This window comes from Vulpes vulpes, chromosome 14, assembly GCF_048418805.1.
Source record: "Vulpes vulpes isolate BD-2025 chromosome 14, VulVul3, whole genome shotgun sequence".
NCBI classification, from domain to species: domain Eukaryota; kingdom Metazoa; phylum Chordata; class Mammalia; order Carnivora; family Canidae; genus Vulpes; species Vulpes vulpes.
In genome coordinates this window covers 52,402,318-52,422,013 of record NC_132793.1, presented here as the reverse complement: position 1 = coordinate 52,422,013, position 19,696 = coordinate 52,402,318, and the positions used below count along the sequence as shown (strand labels likewise).

The 19,696-nt window shown below is 53.5% G+C and overlaps 1 protein-coding gene across 2 annotated transcripts in view; it reads right to left on the bottom strand.

Annotated features, from left to right (window-relative positions):
* Nucleotides 1–708: 708 nt before the first annotated feature.
* EFNA5 (ephrin A5) overlaps nt 709–19,696 on the bottom strand; it is a 276,426-nt gene continuing 257,438 nt past the window's right edge. Inside the window, exons 3-5 of one of the 2 annotated variants that reach the window (XM_072736639.1) lie at nt 10,155–10,220; nt 9,646–9,726; nt 709–4,109 (exon numbers count right to left, since the gene is read on the bottom strand). In XM_072736639.1, coding sequence (XP_072592740.1) covers nt 3,988–4,109; nt 9,646–9,726; nt 10,155–10,220 — 269 coding nt within the window. In that variant the 3' untranslated portion in view covers nt 709–3,987. The remainder of the gene's footprint in view (nt 4,110–9,645; nt 9,727–10,154; nt 10,221–19,696) is intronic. The other variant, XM_072736640.1, reaches the window with a different exon arrangement.

Genomic DNA, 19,696 nt, shown 5'->3' with positions numbered 1-19,696 from the left:
AGGCAAGAGACAAAAATATAAACATAAGAAATAAAAAGGGGGTAGGCAAACGGAGGGTGCCGGTGAAGGTGGTTTTCAAAAGAAAAACAACTGGCCACAGCTCTGAGAGCAATGAATGGAGGGGGGTTTAAACGGTTTCATTAATTTTGGGGTAAACTGCTAAGAATGGCTGCTGCCGTTGCTAAGGCACCAGAGAAAAACAAAGTCCCTGAAAATCCCCAGGTACCGTGTGCCTCTTCCTTTCACAATGGCAGAGGGAAGCAGCTCCCACGTAACCTGCCTAAATGGGGGGGGGGGGGGGGGGGCTTGAAACCCTTCCCGTGCTTGGGCCACTCCTCCTGAGGACAAATGAACCAGTCTATGGAAACCACCACAAACAGAAAACCAAAGTACAGGACTGGTGGGGAGTTCCCTAGGCCTTTTGAAACCAACACGCGGGGGGAGAAAAACCCCCACAGGGCTCCAACATATGGGACCTTGGAAAACATTGAGGATAAAATATGGATCAAAAAAGTCATGTTGTTCCAGCTCCCAAGGTGGTGGAGTCTTAGGGCCGGGAGGGCGGTGGCCGCATGTGAGTCCTGGATGGAGCAGCATCTCAGCCACCTGTGACTCTTCTCAGCTACCCACACAGCGGATGTTTCAAAGCCTCGATGCATGTTTTGGATCCTGAAAGACTATTGTTCTCACTTACAAAAGACATAAGAATCAAATTAATACTTTATTATCAAACACTATATACAACAGAGGTCGCTAATAATACAGAATTTAAGGAACGCAGTTTTTTTTTTTTTTTGGTTCATTTTTTTTTTGTGTTTTTTTTTTCTTTTTTAATGTTTTCTTTCCTCTGCCACCCAAGAAAGTACAGTACAAAAACAATAGTCTAAACTAACACGAACTGTTACCTGGTCTATTAAAGGATACACGGTATCCACTAAACAGACAGATCCTTATTTCCCTGCTTCATGTTGCAAAGCCCTTGGCAACCGGGGGCAAAGGTCGCTGGGGTTTGACTTTTCTGGGGCTGAGAGGCAGCTAAGGCGGCCCCTTCAGACTTTTTTGAGTTGTGTTTTTAAATTAAAAGCTGCTACAAAATTGCATCGACATCCTCCTAAGCCCCCAGAGGGTTGTAACACCACCATAAAAGGCCACCAGCACTTTCTGGACAAGATGAAAACCGTCTGATATACCGATCATGGTCTTGGAAACTCCGATCATGGTCTTGGAAACTCCGTGGCAAGCGTTACCTACGATTATTATCACTTAAAGGTAGAGAAGCACACTGTCTACTGGGGTGGATAGTCTTGCTTTTTTTTTTTTTTTTGAACTTAATTTGTAGTGGCATAATGAAGTAAAGGGGGGGGGCGTCTAATTTCACCGTGAAAAATGAAAGACAGTGGCAGAGAGGGCCATGAGTGATTACTTTATCATTTGTTAGAGACAAATGCTACCAAACCACAGAAATCACCATTTCTAAAAATGAAATCAGCACTGCTAATGTAGTTATGACTAACTGGAATCCTTATAGGATCGTTTGATTTCCTCGTGGTTCTAGAACATGCAGTATTATTTTGGTTCCGACTATTGATCCATTTTGGGGAGGCACCCTCCCCCCCTCCCCCCACTCAAATCCCACTGGACCAACAAGCCTGTAACTATTAATTAAAAAAAAAAAGTATTACTGTATATCACTGAGAGTACTGAGCACAGAGTTAAAGGAAAAAAAAAAAAGAATCCAATGCTGTGAACTTTTGTTCCCGTGAAATGGTGGCTGCCTTCTGTGACAAGACTGTGCCACTCCAGAGAAGTTCCCGGTGTCGGGGGCGGCCGAGCAGCCGGCAAGCCCACTCCCACGGTTCCAAGTGTGAACAGACCCAGCGGTAACATCCATTCCAAAGGAATCAGGTAAGCCCAGATTACATTTCAACATGTGTACAACTCTCCAGGGTGCAAGGACCTTTACAGCTGCCTTTCATTCACACAGGTTTGTTTTGCTTTTTTTTTTTCTCCCCTAATTCAGAACTACTCACAATTCGTAGCAAATTCCCATTCATGAAGTTTACCCACAATCTGACCCCTCTCCTTTTTCATATAGACATTTTAAGAAACATACACACACATATATATATATTTTAAAAAAGCCTCATTTTGCTGGAATGCTTCCAATTTTCTCATATATTACATCATCATTGCATTTATTTATTGGTTTCTTTTGTTCGGTTTTGAAAGGCATGGTTCCTAGTGACGTGTCGTGCAACAGTAAAAAGGCTAGGCTGCTTTTCCGTTGGTCCGACACTTCTCCTGCCTAGGCCTTGGAGTTCAGAGCTTGTGGCAGCCTCACCAGCAGTAGCCCCCACGGCGCGGCCGCTGGAAACGGCCCCCGTCGGCCGGGCCAGGACTCCTCAACCAGGGTCACCCTGTGTCTACGCTCCTTCCGCCCCACCCCACAACAAAACAAGATAGCCCCCTAGGTCTCTAAATGTATCAAGGGATACCACTTTTTTTTTTTCTCACAAGTTTAAATAGGACAAGCATATATACTCACTCTCAGCATAAAGTATATCTAAATAATGTATTTTCTATTCTAGTGGATCTTTAAAAAAATATTTTGTTAAAGTCTTTGGGACTCCATCTTGTTTATCTCCCACAGATAAACACATGTTCCCCCTACGCTTCAGGCTGTGTCAGGAAGGGAAAGAATATAAAATCAACACTTGAACTTTTTTTTTTTATTCCAAACTTTGGAATTTTTTATTCCAAATTTCCCTTTAGCCCTCCCAAGTAGTGCTGACTGACTCTCCTGGTAGCAGGGGCACGTGTCCGAGCCCCTGTAGCTGTGGAGTGTGGAGCAAAACGTGGGTGCTAGGGTGGGAGTCGGGGAAAGGCCACAGCACACTGGCGCTCCAGCAAAGCCACATCACATCTCCTCTGGCCGCTGACCTCCTCTCCTCGGTACATATTGTCCCCCAGAGGAGCATCCAAAGCTATTCCATTATACACTCATCAACCCTGGCTTGTCAGCCTTGGGGAAGGTCACTTTATTCATAAAAATGCCTCTTTTGAGTTTCTTAAAAAAAAAAAAAAAAAAAAAAAAGATTGTAGCACCATGGTGATCTGTATTTAAAGGAAAAAAAAATCTGTGCATTGCCCAGTCACCAAAAAAAAAAAAAAAAAAAAAAAAAGAGGCACTCACAAGTACACACCCCCACCAAACCTAGTTGTCTCTGTTTTCACCCTTGCTCTGTGCTAGCATTCCCGCACCCAACCTGCTTTCTAGAAAAGGGGGGGAAAAAAAAGGCTTCTTTCACGGAGCACAAGTTTTGCTGTCAAGAATGCTTTAAGACAGTCATCGTAAAAAACAAAGCAACCCCCCCAAGAACAAAAAAAAAAAACAAAAAAACCCCCCAAAAACAAGAAGCCCAGTGTCTCAACCTCGGAGAAGCCTGTTCGTTGTCCTACTCCTAGAGGAAAGGGTGTGATCTCGGGTCTTGTCTGAACCCCCCGGACTCGACCTGGTGACCCGAGCCCCGCACGACCGTCCCCTGGTCCTGGAGAAGGCTGTGGACCGTGGGGAGAGCAGCTCCGGGCCTGGCCCGTGCTGGCCGCACCTGCCACCACTGCTCCTCGCCGTGGGCCTGTCGCCGGGGCTCTTAGGGGAGAGTGCACACGAGCTGACGACCGCTGCTGTCACTATGACAATTTGGCATTTTCATCTGGAGTCCATTTAATTTGGAAGGGATGGGAGAGGGCGGGGGGAGGGGGGCAGCAACCACTTGAGCCCCTGCTGGCCCCCAGTTGTCGCTTAGAATTCAGGCCGAAAGAAAGAAAACAAAAATCTGACATCTGCCCAAAAAAAAAAAAAAAAAAAAACAAACCCAAAAACCAAAAACCAAAACCCCAAACCCAATAACCAGTCCCTTCTTAGGATGAGCAGTCAGGTGGGTCTCCGGTGTCCAAGGCCCTGCTGCTCAGGCGGCAGCGGCGGTGCTATAAGGTCAAGAGCGCGGCCAGGAGGAAGAGGAGGATGGCCAGGAGGCGGCTGGGGATCCTCGGCGTCTGGGCCGCGTTCTCCCCGCGGGACGGCTCGGCGGACTCGTGCACGGTGTCATCTGTGGGGCACAAAGCACAGGGCCCGGTGAGACCCACGGCCCGGGGGCCCTCCCACAGCCGCCCTCTGCGGCCGGGCAGGGCCTGGTCGGGCCACCGGCGGCCCTCGGGTCCGCGCCGTCGCTCGGAATTTGCAGCAGACAAGGGAAGAGCGAGAAGACTGGGCCTGTACAGCGCTGCTGAGGTCAGTCCCCAAGGAGGCCGAGGGGACGAGGCTGCCCACGTCCTGTCACCTGGGGTACACGGCTGGCTTGGCTTTGCCAGGGCACACGCTCGCTGAGAGCGAGCCCAACGTTCCTCTTCTGCCCAAGAAGCAAGTGGGATTTGGGGGGGCGGGGGGGGTAGTTAGATGGCACGTTAGTGGAGGACGGGCTGCCCGGTCCCCTCTCTCAGCTATTCCCTAGGGTTAGTGTCGGAGGCCTGGTGGCTGGTTACCTGCATGTCCAGATAAGAAAAATTAAATGCCGAGACCATATTTTATGTATCTAATACATTTTTCTTGCCCAAACTGCATTTTCGAGGAACTGTACATAATGCCCACCAAACCCACCAAGCGGTGCCTGCTAGTTTGCCTACGACTGGGGACCCGCGATGGCCCTACTTCTGTTTGGGGCCCTGGGACCTCCAGGGCTCAGTTCCTTGAACTTGACTGTCTCTATTTTTATCGGGCTGAAGCTTGGCACACAAATTATCGGCGTGGATGCAAATTCTCCTCTACACACAACGGGATTAAGTGAGGCGTAAACTGCCTTTATGTCTCTGAGACACTCCGGAGGGTCCCACGGGCTGCCTGACTTTGCCGGCCTTCGGGGTCCGCGTGGCCGGCCGGCTGACCTCGGCAACACGGACCGGGGGCTGCCGCCCGTCTGCTCCCTTCCTCTGGCTTAATGCTTTCCAACCACGCGCGCTCATGGGGCCAAGGGCGGGGTTCACTGGCGGACGTCATGCCAGCACTGGGGGGGCCCTTCCCGTCAAAGCTCAGAGCCCATCTTGTATTCACTCAGCGGTCAGTCCGGGTGGACACGAGTGAGCCTCCAGGGAGGCTTCTCTATCTCCTGGACCCCAACAGTCGGAGCACCCCGACGAGGCCTGCAAGGCCCACGAGGAGCCCCGGCCTGGACCCGAGTCCAAGCTCATTGCTAGCTTCACGCCACACGTCGCAGTGACGATGCTTGCTTTCTCACTGCACGTCCTCACGCTCCCTATTCTCTGCCCCAAAGTGACCACTCCCCGGGCCGCGGCCCGGCCCCTGCCTCAGGTGGGCACAGGCAGGCGGGTTCTGCTCACCCCACCCACCCGCAGCGTGAGCGGGGGCCTCTGTCTGCTCCAGGGTGAGCTCCTGCCCCTGAGTCGCCCTTTTCCCTTTAGCGTGTTCTTCTGTGGAAGCCGCTGCGTCCCCATCCCATCTGCTCCCCTCCCTGAAGCAACCCTGGATGGAGTGGCTCTTGGCTCAAAAGACTAGGGGAGGTCAGGAAGCGACAAGGTGACGTTAGATGGACGCAGAGGACAACGCAGAAAGCCCCACATGGTGCCCACTACTTGTGGACTCCTCTCTGATCTTCTTCAGCCTCGCAAATATATCAAATCTGGAGCTACCAGGACTCAAACATCATGCCCCGAACAGCCCTGCAATTCAGATCCAAATCACCTTGAGAGCATCAGTATGGTGTCACTCGGAGTAGGAGAGGACTTCAGGTTTAATTCATAAAAACCATGAACCCCGAGGCTTCCAGATTTCATTCTGAAAAAACCGTTGTATTTATACACCTGTACTTCCAGCGGCTCTTGGGTTCTCCTCCCTCTTAATTTTACTACCAAATCACCCACTCCCCTTCCTTGGAAAGTTTGGATGTGTACTGAGAGAGATCTGGCGCCAATAACCACACACCCAGTGTGAACTGGAAGGAGATCTGTCCCCCGCCCCCCCGCCCCCCCGCCCCGTCCTTCCAGGGTGCTCAGCAAAGGGCCAGCCATCATTCCAGGCGGCACAAGACGGGGGCAGTGACTTTGGGGGACACCGAGAGAAGGAAAGCTTTTTTTTTTTTTTAAGATTTATAGATTTATTTATTCATGAGAGAGAGAGAGAGAGAGAGAGGCAGAGACACAGGCAGAGGGAGAAGCAGGCTCCATGCAGGAGCCCGATGCAGGACTCGATCCCAGGACTCCAGGATCACGCCCTGGGCCAAACGCAGCTGCCCAACTGCTGAGCCCCCCTCAAGCGTCCCAGCTTTTGTTTTTCATACAAGTAAAGCATGAGGTTCTGCGTACTTCTCAGCGTTCTGCTCGTGGATGAGGGATGGGGAACCCTCTCCTAAGGACCCGACCCAGTAAGTACCATCTTGCCTTCAAAGTGCGGGGGCGGGGGGAGATCTGTCCCATTAGGGGCAACACAGTTCTCCTCCGCTCTCCAAACTGCGCCGCGCCGGGCTCAGGATCCTACAGAGCATCCTTTGACTATAACAGGGCCTGAGTGCTGGAAGATTCCGTGGCGCCTGAGAAGCAAAAATGAGCCGTCGGTGTCCTTTTAAGGCACACCTGAGCAATTTCAGAATTCCCTGGGAAGAGTTCATATGCAAAACCTATCCCAGTGGAAATGACCTCTGACCATCAGACAATTTCTAACACTCACGATGGTACGTGTGGCTCAAGAGAAGGAAACACTCCTCCTCAGAGACCACATCGAGCCTTGCCGCCTGCCTCCTGGATCCCGCAGTAGGAGGCTTTCAGTGGTTCAGAGGGAGAGCACCAGCCATGTGCGGGGGGGGGGGGGGGGGGGGGGCATGTTGTGCGGCGGCGTATGTCTGCCCTGACGTCATCCTGTGGCCCTGATGCTAGGAAGCTGGCAGGCAGAGTATGCAGGCAAACGAAACAGACGCATTCCAAAGACAGGTGAGTTAGTACACATCGCCGAGAACATGCAGTGGGGTCCTCTCGGGCCTCCCGGATTCGTCAAGTCTGGTGCACACTCAGCCGCCCACCGTGCTGGTGCAGAGCCCTAAGTCGGCCTCAAGTTTGTCACGCGGAAGACCAGGGACTTGGATTTATTCTTGGATTCCTGCAGCCAGGGATGCTAGCTCAGGCCTGGCTTACTTTTATTAGTGCGGATGCTCCCATGAAAGCCCTTAGATACAGTCTGGACCTGACTGGACTACGCAGGGGCGCCTGCATTTCCACTCCCCGACACACACACACACACACACACACACACACACACACACACACCCCACGTTCCATCAGACGTCCCTGCAAACTTCCATCAGTTCTACGTGCGTCGATTTGGGAACCATGGCGGATTTTAAATGCTCAGTGAAAAAGAGCCTATTTCCCCAGGACAGTGAAATACGTTCACGTATGGATGCATCTTAATCGCTTGCACTCTGTCATGAGTTGAATTCAAAGGTAATTTTCCTAAGGCCAGAATAGTCGTCAGGGTCTCTCTCCCTTGATGACCAGAGAAAAACCTGCAGTCTGTTGTCTCTAAACAGCCTCTCGCTTTCTTGATAGGCAACGGAATTTCCCTGGAAAAAGGATTTTTTTTTTTGAAAGATATGCCTACCTCCTACCACGACGTGCACCAAAAAATCCTATTTTGGGATGACTTACGTCTATGACATGCTTCACTCTGTCCGTCATTCCACACGTGACTTATTAACAAATCCAATAAAGTTCTCTTCATGAGGATCTACGTGTCTGCTGATGGTAAGAGAAGCCTACTTTTTCTACTCACGTTGGAACGGCAGTTGAGACATTTGACTGTCAAACCTGGATCAGTCTCTAACTAGTGATGTGGCCCCGGGCAAGCCTCCGTTCCCAAGGGGGAGAGCGTAGACCCCATGGTCCTCAGCAGAGAGCCCATCCGGGGCTCACAGATCCTAGGATGGACCAAATCCTCAAGCTTGGGAGGAGCCTGGGACCTTGAAAAGCCACAGTAATGCTCCCCGATTTCCAGGACACAATGAAAACCTCTCCACGTCAAGCACTCATTCCTAGCAACTTTCCAAAGCAGCTAACTGACCCCTGGGGAGCCAAGAAGGCCTCTCAGAGTTTTATTGTTTTTTTTTTTAAGATTTTATTTATTTTTCATGAGAGGCAGAAACACAGGCAGAGGGAGAAGCAGGCTCCCCACAAGGAGCCCAATGTGGGACTCGATCCCAGACCCTGGGCTCAGGCCAAAGGCAGATGCTCAACCACTGGGCTACCCAGGCATCCCCTCTCAGAGCTTTATTGTAGGACACCGACCTTAGAAAAAAAAACAGAATGCTTGGGGGGAAACCCTAACCCTTCCTGTCACTTGCAATGTGAAAGCTCCTGTACATCTGTCCTGGGGCTCCGCACCTACTCAGGGTAAGTTTCCCTAAGGCTCACCGACTGTGTCCTAGCAGCAACACCCAAAAGATAAAGTGGACTTCACAACCCTTTAATTTCTAGGACCATAAAAAAAGAGAAGTGCTACTACAGATCCATGGGGGAAAATAAAAAGGATTCTGTTCACATAGGTGGGAGGGGGGTAGGGCTCACATCTTTCTGTGACAAAGAGATAATTTTAATTCCCTTAAGCTTGGAGATGGTAGCGGGAGTCGGGGAAGGAAACCGATCAAGATCTCAAGCAGGTAGGGCCAAGAGAGGAAAGCTCAGGAAGGAGGGGGAAAGGGGCATCACGGCACAGTGCTCAGGGCGCGGGATGGGGACCTCCCATCCCTCGGGACCAGTCGAGGTGAGTCTGTGCCCCAAGTGCGTGGTACACAGGGCCGCCTCATCCACAGTCCCCAGAGTGTAAACAAGGAGCGCTTGTGTGGGCCGTAACGTGTGTTCAGCGACGGGAAGGTTCGGGGTGCGTGGAGGGTAGCAGCAGCAAACACTTCATCCTCAATACTTATTTTGCCTCAGCACTCAAGGATCACACTTGGCCAGACAGACTGCTGCTACGCACGTGGGAGTAACAAGTGTGCGAATTGGTGGCGTTGGGCAACGTGATCACACTTCTCCTGATACCAGCAGCACGCATAATATCTGGGATGTAATAAAGGTCTTTAGGTCAGCGCAAGGATGCATGAGAATGGGGAAAATCAGGTATGTGGAGGTAGCTGCTGTTTGGGGCGATGGTCCTAATTCTTTTTATCCACAGAATTTGGACGGAACATTAAAAAAAAATTTTTTTAAGCGCATACGATAGAATTTTTTTTTTCCTGTCTTCTAGGAAAAACAGATCCATCACTATTCACGGTGATGCACCGGCATGCTCGGAGGGTATGGTAAAAAGCAGTGAGATTTTTAGCATTCTGCTGGGGCTTCTATATTAGGATACTGTATTATATCAAACCCACGTCCAAAAAAAGAAAGGTCATATTTTATCTAACATGCATTAGACAAAGATACTGGAGGAATGAGGTAGAGTATAAGTAATATTAGCATTGCTAGCAATGAGCAAAAGCAGAGCAACTATACCATGCAAACATGCGGAGAAGAAGAAAGGAAAAAAAGTACGGAAGCACCAGAGAGAGATGCATTTGTTAAAAGAGAGTCTCTAAGCATACTAACCTGCTGGTTCTAATGAATTTTCTACTTTGTCGTTAACATCGAAAACACGATCATGAACACCTATAGTTTTCATACAGCTATCTATAACAAAAATAGAGATAACAGCCAAATATGTTAGTGAAGACGCCCTTAAACTCCCATTTCTTTTTTTTCTTTCTCTCTATTTTCTCCTTTAATTTATGTAGAGACTGTTTATACAATCAATGGCATGTATCCGACATGCCAATATTGTTCCCATTTGCTGTGCACGTACAACAGTCTAAGAAACAACAAGTTAGCAACTGCTGTGTACTTCAAAAATAAAAGCATCACGAAGGATGATGGGGAAAAAAAAAACATGGTGAAAAACTAAACCACGGATGCCGATATACAAAACGGATACCACACACAGGATTTAACAGTTAAAAACAAAAGAAAAAAAAAAAAAAGTCGTACCGCGGTGAAACCAGACCACACAAGAAAGCATGCGCAGTGAAGCCACCCTCTGAAGCTCATTCTGGTCAACTTACTTGTCGGTCTCACAAAGACTTTGAGCTTTAGACAGGACCTTCTGCCGTTATCTGGGATTGCAGAGGCTGCGGGGAGACAAGAGAGAAAGAGAGGAGAGAGCAACAACAGATTATTCTTCATTTTCAAATGCAAATGGTCTACATGCCATGCCCCCCCCAACAACAGGGGCGCCCTCTAATTTCTCCCAGAAGTCCAAACAAAACCACTTTTCAGATGGCCAAGGGCCTGCTAGAAGGAGCTACTCCGGGGCCCTGTCTTTTCAGTACAGTAGAGACGCACGCAAGAATGCCGCTGATCTACAGACAAATACTTGGGATTTTTATTTCAAAGGCTCTTCCATTTAACTTGATCTGTTATCAATTTTCTCAAAAATAAGAAGATAATGCTTGAGGCCTCCGGCCGTCCTGGAGCTGCTCACCACTGCCCCCCGCCCCCCCAGTCTCCTGCAGGAAAAGGGGCCCAAGGTGAAAGTGCTGGCAAAAACCAGTAACAAATAGTTGCAAGGCCAACTTAGACATGACCTATTTTTGCTGGGGGAAAGCAGCGCTTTGTCCGTCCTGAAAGCCCGTCTGTCAGTGCTTTGCAGGTAATTCAATTAGAGGTTTTCCTCAGAGCTTGGCTCCGCGGCCTCGATGCCTAAACCGAGCCCAGCGCCGTCCAGCAGGCTGCTGGAGGACAATATGCCATTGAGAAGGCACCGCGGGGCAACGGGCCATTTGTTCTTAAAAAATGTGCCACAGCCGAGGATGTAAGTGACAAGGAGGGCTTTCGAAAACACAACGTGCTTCAAGTTAGAATTCATTCGAGGAAGAAACTCTTCTCCTGCAGAGGGCAAGATGGTGAACCTTCCCTCTGCATTTGGGAAGACCCCCAGGCCCGTGAGACCCCCACGGTCTCGACCCGTCTCCTGGTGCATTTTAGAAAAATGACGAGAAGGGTGGCAAGGGGGGGCTGCACCCTCGGGCCCCCAACGTCTGCTCCAGAAGGTGCAGCCGGACAGCAGTGAGAACTCGGGCGGCTTCCAGGGCGTCGGGAGGTCCTTGGCGACAGACACAGGACCACTGTCCTTTAGGGTTACCTGTCATATGCCTCGTGGTGCCCAGAACACGGACATGCTTGTGCCTCAAGCTGCACCCTCCCCTAGCTTTAGGGGAATCTGGTCCGGGGAGTCTGGGAGCCGGTGCTGGAGGGTGCATGGGGTCACCCCCCCAGGGGACCCTGGTGTGGCTCCCCGACACCTGCTGAGGCCTCGAGTCCAAGACCAAAGTGGCAGGAGGGAGGATTCGGGCGCCCTCCCCGCTGCCAAGCCATCGGGGTGGGCTACAGCTGGCTCTGCTGGGGGCTCTTGTGAGAACCCCCATCCGTGGGCACTTACAGTGACCAGCGTGTGACCCTTGGCTTGACCCGGCAAGTGGCGTCCTCCCCTGGACCCCGACAGCCAATGCGCACGTCGCAAACACGGGACACGTAGGTGACTGCGGTTCATCAGAAAAGCCGCGGTCCCCAAGCTCGCCCCCGGCCAGGCTTCATGGGCAGCGGTGTGCAAAGGCGCCCCGTGCATGCTCACCCTGCCGTCCACTGCTGGGGTGCTCGGCCGAGCCCCCAGAGCCCGGGCCGCGAGAGGCTCGGGTGGCAGCAGGTGTTCAGGTGTGTGAGTGGGGGCGTCGCGGGGGCCTGGACTGCTCCTGCGGCTTGTGCAGCGGGGACACAGAGCAGCGACCCTGGGACAAGTGCAGCGGCTCCCCTCCCAGGCCGAGGGGCGGCCCTACACACGGTCCTCTGTGAACTCAGATCGTAAGACAGAAACGTACAGGAACATACAGTGTCCTTAAGTGAAAGACCCTTCCCTAACCTCATCACTCCCCTCTCCTACCACCAGGAAAGCCGGAGCCCGAGGGCGACCCCCCGTCACCCTGCGGCCTGTCAGCCTCCCTCACCCTCGGGAAAACCGAGCAGCAAAGAATAAGGACACGTAGTGCTGAGCGCCCCGCGCAGGTGACAGCAAAGGCGCTGCGCTCAGGGCCGCTCTCAACCCGACGGCAGCCTGCGCGAGGGGCGCCGGGCCCGGCCGACCGCGTCCCCCGTTTCTCACAGTGACCAACACAAACCGGAAAGCGTCAGAACTTCTCACATGAGATTTGAAAAGGTTAAGAGAGTCCGGCTTTATTCCGTGTCATGTCCCCGGTTCCTGAACCCCAGGCCCGCCGGGTGACACAGGCGGGGACCGATGCCCTTCTACTGTGGACCGAGACACTTCGTAGGACCGGGAGACAGAAGGTCACCCGAGAAGCGCTTTGCCCGTCACAAGTACCCCAAACGGCACTGGCCCGAGCGCTGCGAACGGCAAGGGGCAGAGGAATCGAAGGACCGAACGGTCACACCAGGGAAGTTGCAAAGAAAGTCCTCTGGGGAGCGGTTCTGAGCAAAAAAGAGCCGCATGGCAGAGGGGACCCGAGGCAGCGGACATGACCGTGGGCCTGGCTTGTCCCGGGAGGGCAGGTCACCTGAGTCACTGATCCGAGAGCCCCACCAGTGCACAGCGGCCAACACGACTAGTTAAAGCCCCTCTTACCACTTCTTATGCTGCTTTCCTTACAAAATCAATAGGCAACATTTGACAACTGGCAATAATTACCGACCACTTCATCCATCCATTCAAATGCATTTTTTCTGATTTTTAAAAATATTTTATTTATTCATGAGAGACACACAGAGAGAGAGAGGCAGAGACACAGGCAGAGGGAGAAGCAGGCTCCCTGTAGAGAGCCCGACGTGGGACTCAATCTCAGGACCCCGGGGTCACGAGCTGAGCCCAAGGCAGAGGCTCAACTGCTGAGCCCCGCACCCCCATTCAAATGCTTTAAAATTCCTCCCATGCGCTGGCTTCCCTGTTGGGTACGAGGTAGAAAGGTGTGTAGGGCACCCTGCTCCCATCCTTGTGCCGTGCAGCCGGGGCCATGACCATGAGCCGCAGGGGGGTGGGTGCGAGAACCGAGGTCTGCAGGAATTGCCAGCAGGGCCCTGGGCATGGCCTTAGCTTGGAGGGAGGGAGGCTGGCGCAGAAGTGCGCCTCTGAGGGAGTATTATCCAGGCTTTCTGGAGCCCGCAGAAGCCAAATCAACAGCAACTGGGACAACAGAAGGAGAACATCTCCTCCCTAAGTCCCCACGTTGGAGCTTGCACAACCAAGAAGCAGCATTCACGCAACAGGGGAAGAAACCCTAGACTCGGAACTCTTCCCATAAGCACGCGGGGATTTTCTACCAGAATCTGTCCAGGTAACAGGTGAATTGCAACTCCTGTCTCAAACGTTGTGTCATAGTCCAAATCCACAGCCCCTTAGTAATTTTTTTTTTCTGCTGAAAAATGTACATTTGGAGTCCGGAAGCTGGGAGGAGGGGTATGGGACCATTAACATAAGGACAACCTCCCATTCTGTGACCTTAATAGCAACTTGATAAATCAAACCACAGGGTCCCCTCCCCCTAATGATGTGCAAAGTGCCAATGAGAACCTCACAACACTTAATGAAATGCAACCTGAGGGCCCCCTGGTCCCCCGTGTTCAGCTAATAAGGCCCCGAGGGCTGCTCATCTTCACCCCATGACCTCGGGTGCCCCGACTGCAGCCTTTCCTGAGAACCTGTTTCCTCGGTCCCCTGGGCGCCGGGTAGGCTCAGCTCAGCGCTTACCAGCCAGTCTGCTGCTACATCAGAGGGAGCACATTCAGGCCCCCCAAGTTAGCACCTCCACAAGCTGTGCTGGGCGTGGGAGATAGACACCATCCCCGCGTCCCTACTCACTACAGGCTTGTCAGCTGGCGTGGCGAGAGCATGATGTCATCCTGCTTTTGACAGGTGGCCTCTGGCCCGGCTCCCATGACCCTCCTCGCTCACCTGGGAGGGGCTGGACCTGTTTTTTTGCTTCTGATGAGCAGAATACAGATAATGTGAAAGGATGTCACTTCTGTGCTGCTGCTGCTGCTGCTGCAAAAGGCCGGCCTCCTTCTGCTCAGGGAGCAAGTGCCACGGCACGAGACCGTCACCGTGGGGGCCAGCGGCAAGGAGCCCGGGGAGGCTTGCAGCCGAGCATGCAAGGAGCTGACCCGGCCAAGCATCCGGTGAGTGAGCTAGAAGGTGAATCCTCAGCTCAGCCTTTAAAGGGCCGTCACCCTGTGGGGCCCAGAGGACCCAGCCACACTACCCCCGGATCCCTGACCCACAGACACTGTGGATGCTGTCTTGGCCCCTAATTTAGGGGTTCTTTGTAATCCACCAGCTGAATGATACGACGCCTTAGAAAGGCATCTCTGTGCCACCAAAGGCCTCCCCGCAGCCGACCTGAAGGAGACCTGAAAACTAAGGTGCTGGGGCCTGCTCTCCGCAGGAGCCCTGCCCTGCCCTGGCCCCTGGTCCCTGCCCCGGTCCCGGGGCGGCTCCTTCCTGGTCTGCTGCTGTGTCCACACAGCGGGTCCCTTGCTGGTTTACTTTTCAAGCCACTGTTGTAAGTGCACCTACAACAGGCTTCGAAGAGAAGCATTATCAACTGCTGCTGCAGACACACTCCGAGACGTATCTATGTGTCTTCGCTCCAGCACTTAAAAACGCTGTTTTTTTCATTTTCCTTTCCATGCCACCTAGTTCTTTTTTTTTTTTCCTGCTACTGCAGCCAACCCGTGTTGTTCTGTGTGCTTATCACGGTGTCTCCCTTCAACTCCACATTGCTGGGGGACCTTAAATGAGCTTTGATAGAAAAATGTTAACTTGAATGGTAAGACAGAAAGCCCTTCCTCACCCTGGAGAACCGGGAGGTAAAGGTGAGCTTTAAAACACGTGAAATAAAAGGACTGTCATAATAAGTCAAAACTTTTCTCCGCATGGAAAAGCTTGGATCAGGGCAGCCCGGGGGGCTCAGCGGTTGAGCACCTGCCTTCGGCCTAGGGCGTAACCCCAGGGTCCCGGGATCGAGTCCTGCATTGGGCTCCCTGCATGGAGCCTGCTTCTCCCTCTGCCTCTCTCTCTCTGTGCCTCTCATGAATAAATAAATAAATCTTAAAAAAAAAAAAAAAAGAAAGAAAGAAAGAGAAGCTTGGATGTTATGCACAGGCTGTTTCGTCAAATGCCAACCCTGAGATTTGAAGCCACTCAGAAGCCATCAAGGCAGCCAATGTCCAGACACGCGGCAGGTGCAGCGCTAACCTCTATTTCTTTCTCCACCTTTTTGAGCCCAGTAACCACCCTCCTCGGCCAACCTTAACATCTCTGCCGAACCTTATTCATCCCCACATCTCAATTCCAGAAGCCAAGATCCTTCTGCCGTTACCGTGTCCCCTTGCCGGTCTGGGTACTCGGAGAAGTTTTATTTTTAAGAAGAGTCAGCCACTCTCTTCTTCCTTTTAAAGCAACGTGTGTGTGTGGGAGCATTAAAAATGCAGTTTTCCATTCTGCCACAGGCAGTATTTCTCGATTTGTGCAAGTCAAAAAAAAAACAGGCTATTCGTTGTTCGCGGGGCCCAGCCTCTCCTCTGCAGGTTTGCAGGTAGTTGGATGCACAGCACTGGTGTATGCGAGGCACATGGGCGAAGGATTCGTGTTCCTTTCAGGGTAGATGCTTGAGAAGCAAAGCCCATCTCAAGACACGGCACTGCTGAAAACGAATCCGAGGACGCAAGGGATCAAAATCCATTCTGTCCATGTGGGCGGAGGGTGGGGAACAGAAGTGGTGGGTATAGGATAGAGATTAACCAAAGCCATATGGACGTCTTGGAAAATGGTTACCAGACCCACAGGAAAAAAAAAAAGTCTTAAAAGCCAGGCCTCTTGTTAGGCAAGAATATCCCAGCAACAATTCGCAACTGGCCATCTGCCCCTTCTTGAAGAGCAGCACGACACCTAATTTTCACATTAAGAACCACAGGACCCCTAGTGATGGGATGCACCCCCGCCCCCCCCCCCCCACACCTTTGGAGACTGAAGCTCCTGCGTTTGAATAACCTGCTCCTGGCCCCAGGCTTCTTAAACTTCTGTCCTAAGGGCAACCACATCTGCCCACACGTTTCATCCTTAACATCCTTAACTTCATCCTTAACTTCAGTCACTGGCAGGTTAAGGTCAAAGCCGCAGAGGCAACACTTGGCAAAGAGGTTACCCGGTTAAGGTAGGAGGCCCGAGGACAGACCATCCCGTAAATACTGGGTTCCCCAATGGGGCCCTGGGGACTCTCTCAAAACAACAACTAGGAAAGGAAGAGGGGGGTTTCCCACCGTGGAACCAGCTCCCGTCCTCCATGAGCTAAACACTTGGGTTTCAACACCAGGGAACTGTAACAGGGACAAATAATTAGAGTAAAGTTCAGGGAGAGGGAAGTAAAATTAGTTCCAGCTGTGCAGCAGCAGACAAAAGAGAGGAGGAGGAGGCACCACCCATCACACCCACGGCTCCCCCTCTACGGGCTCTCTGCCCCCTCAGGCACCATTCTCACTGCAAATGCTAACTTAAGTATTATTTAAATTCCAGGAGCCAAGCCTCAGTAGATCAATTATTATTTTCTTTTTGTTAGCAACCTCAAACAAATGGCTGAGGACAAGTTTCCTTCCACTGATTTCTAGGAAAACAGGACGTTATCCTGCTTTTGTACACATTTATTTAGAGCGCGGGCAAACTTCTTGCTTTTCAAAGCTCAGCGACAACAACTTTGTTCCTGCTGCTCCTTCGAGAGGACATGACTTCTCCCATATACTCTGGGATCCATTAAGGCATGACCAAAAAAGTAATCTGGGTTTCAGAGATTGCTTTCCAAAGCATCCTCTATGTAAGAAACCTATTTCTTTCTTTTTTTTTTTTAAAGATTCTATTTATTCATGAGAGACACAGAGATAGATGCAGAGACACAGGCAGAGGGAGAAGCAGGCTCCACGCAGGGAGCCCGATGTGGGACTCGATCCGAGGACCCGGCGATCACGTCCTGGGCCGAAGGCAGACACCAAACCACTGGGCCACCCAGGGATCCCGTCTACTTCTTTTTAAGAAAAAGAATTGTCAGTCCAAATTTATCTCCTTCCATGATGCGACTGGAAAAAATCCAGTCTGCAGAGGCCCAGAAAGCAAGATAATATTTAGAGAGCATATTACCTGTGAATTATATTTCTTTGTGTTTAGGGTTTTGAGTTTCTTTTTATTATTAAAAAAAAACTATTTTAAAGTTTCTCATTGGATATTTTACATCAAAAAAAAAAATCAATGGACAGACAGGAAAAGTAAATTTCCTATTATCACCTGTGTTAGGACTATTTTCTGAGGCCCAGACTTGCCTGATGCCGCCCTACTGAGGTCACCGAGGTCAGATAGTTGTTCTCTCGTTGGTGGCGATTTCGGTGTATTTTGCTTTCTGTACCAGATAAGGACAATCTAACCAAAGAAAACCTGTGCACAGCGCTTTACTTACAAAAACTCTTCTTCAGCTCGAAGCCACATAACAGAGGTCCCCCCAGAAGAACAAAACCCCACGGCGCCAGATGAAAGGCAGAGGGTGGCAGAGGACCCTAGGGCGGTCCTGCCCACGGGCTCCGTGCGGCCGGGCCCTCCCCCACCGGGGCGCGGGGAGCCCCAGGCCGCCGCCAGCAGGTGCAGGGCGCGTCCCTAAGGATGGAGACCGCGTGGCCCCGGCACGGGAGCCCGGGGCGGCCGCCCCGGCGCCTGCAGCCACGGAGCTCGGGCATCCGCACCCTCCTCGCGGGGCGGGGGCCTCCTCGGGGTCGGGGTCCGGGGTCCGCGCCCCACACGCCTGAGGCCCCTGGGTCCTCCCGCCGCGCCCCGCAGCTTCGAGATCCGCCGCTGCTCGTCCGCAGACCCACCGCGGGCGCCGCACCTGCCGCCTCGCCTGCTGCCCCCGCCGCCTGGTGCACCTGCGTCCTGGTGCACCCACCTCCTCGAGCACCCGCCTCCCGGTGCACCCGCCGCCACGCCTGCTGCCCCCGCCGCCAGGTGCACCTGCGTCCTGGTGCACCCACCTCCTCGAGCACCCGCCTCCCGGTGCACCCGCCTCCTGGTGCACCTGCGTCCTGTTGCACCTGCGTCCTGGCGCACCCATCTCCTCGAGCACCCGCCTCCCGGTGCACCCGCCGCCACGCCTGCTGCCCCCGCCGCCAGGTGCACCTGCGTCCTGGTGCACCCACCTCCTCGAGCACCCGCCTCCCAGTGCACCCGCCGCCCGGTGCACCTGCGTCCTGGTGCACCCATCTCCTCGAGCACCCGCCTCCCGGTGCACCCGCCGCCTGGTGCACCTGCGTCCTGGTGCACCCACCTCCTCGAGCACCCGCCTCCCGGTGCACCCGCCGCCACGCCTGCTGCCCCCGCCGCCAGGTGCACCTGCGTCCTGGTGCACCCACCTCCTCGAGCACCCGCCTCCCGGTGCACCCGCCTCCTGGTGCACCTGCGTCCTGGTGCACCCATCTCCTCGAGCACCCGCCTCCCGGTGCACCCGCCGCCTGGTGCACCTGCGTCCTGGTGCACCAATCTCCTCGAGCACCCGCCGCCTGGTCCACCCGCCCCTCGTGCACCCGCATCCTGGTGCACCCATCCTCTCGGCACCCGCCTTCTCGTGCACCCGCCGCCTCGTGCATCCGCGTCCTGGTGCACCCGCCCCTCGTGCACTCGCCTTCTCGTGCACCCGCTGCCTCTTGCACCCGCCTCGCCTCCTCGTGCATGCGCCGCCTGGTCCACCCGCCCCCTCGTGCACCGGCCCCTCCTAGCGCACCCACCTCCTCGTGCATGCGCCGCCTCGTGCACCAGCCCCCTTGCGCAACAACCGCCCGGTGCACCCGCCCCCTCCTGCACCGTTGACCCCAGCGGCGGGCACTGCGCGGGGTCAGGCCGGGTCACAGACGGGCGTATCCAGGGCTGCTTTACATCTTCTAAGTTGCAAATATTCTTTATTTCTTCTTTTCTGAGAGACGGGCAGAGACGCAGGCATTGGGAGAAGCAGGGTCCCCGCGGCGAGCCCCATCCGGGGACTCCCCCCCCCCCCCCGGACCACCCCTGTCCTCAGTCCTAAGGAGCACCGGCGGACAGGTGCGGCCTTCGCCTGCAGCCCCGTGAGGGACGCCCCCCCCCCCCCATCGCGCAGCGGCACCTGGCGGCCAAGGGCGGGGGCCAAGGTCAGGGCCCAGGAAGGCGGGGGGGGGGGGGCGGGGGGGGGGCTGGTCGGCGCAGCCCATCCTGGGGGCAGGGGCCCCGGGGGAGGGGGCTCAGTCGGCCGCGCACCTGCCTTCCACCCAGGTCATGACCCGGGCCTGGGATCGAGGCCGCCCTCAGGCCCTGCTGCCCCCCCCACCCCCCCACGCACCCATGTGCTCTCTCTCAAGTAAATAAAGTGCCCCCCTCCAAAAAACGGCTGAATCCCACGGAGGAGGCAGTCCTCCAGGTACCAGGGCTGAGCACCCCAGGCCACACCATAGATGCTTCCTCGGGGAAGGCTGTAGTAGTGCTGACAGAGTGAAGACGCCAAAGCTAATGGAGAGGGAGGGACTAAACTTTCATCCACAT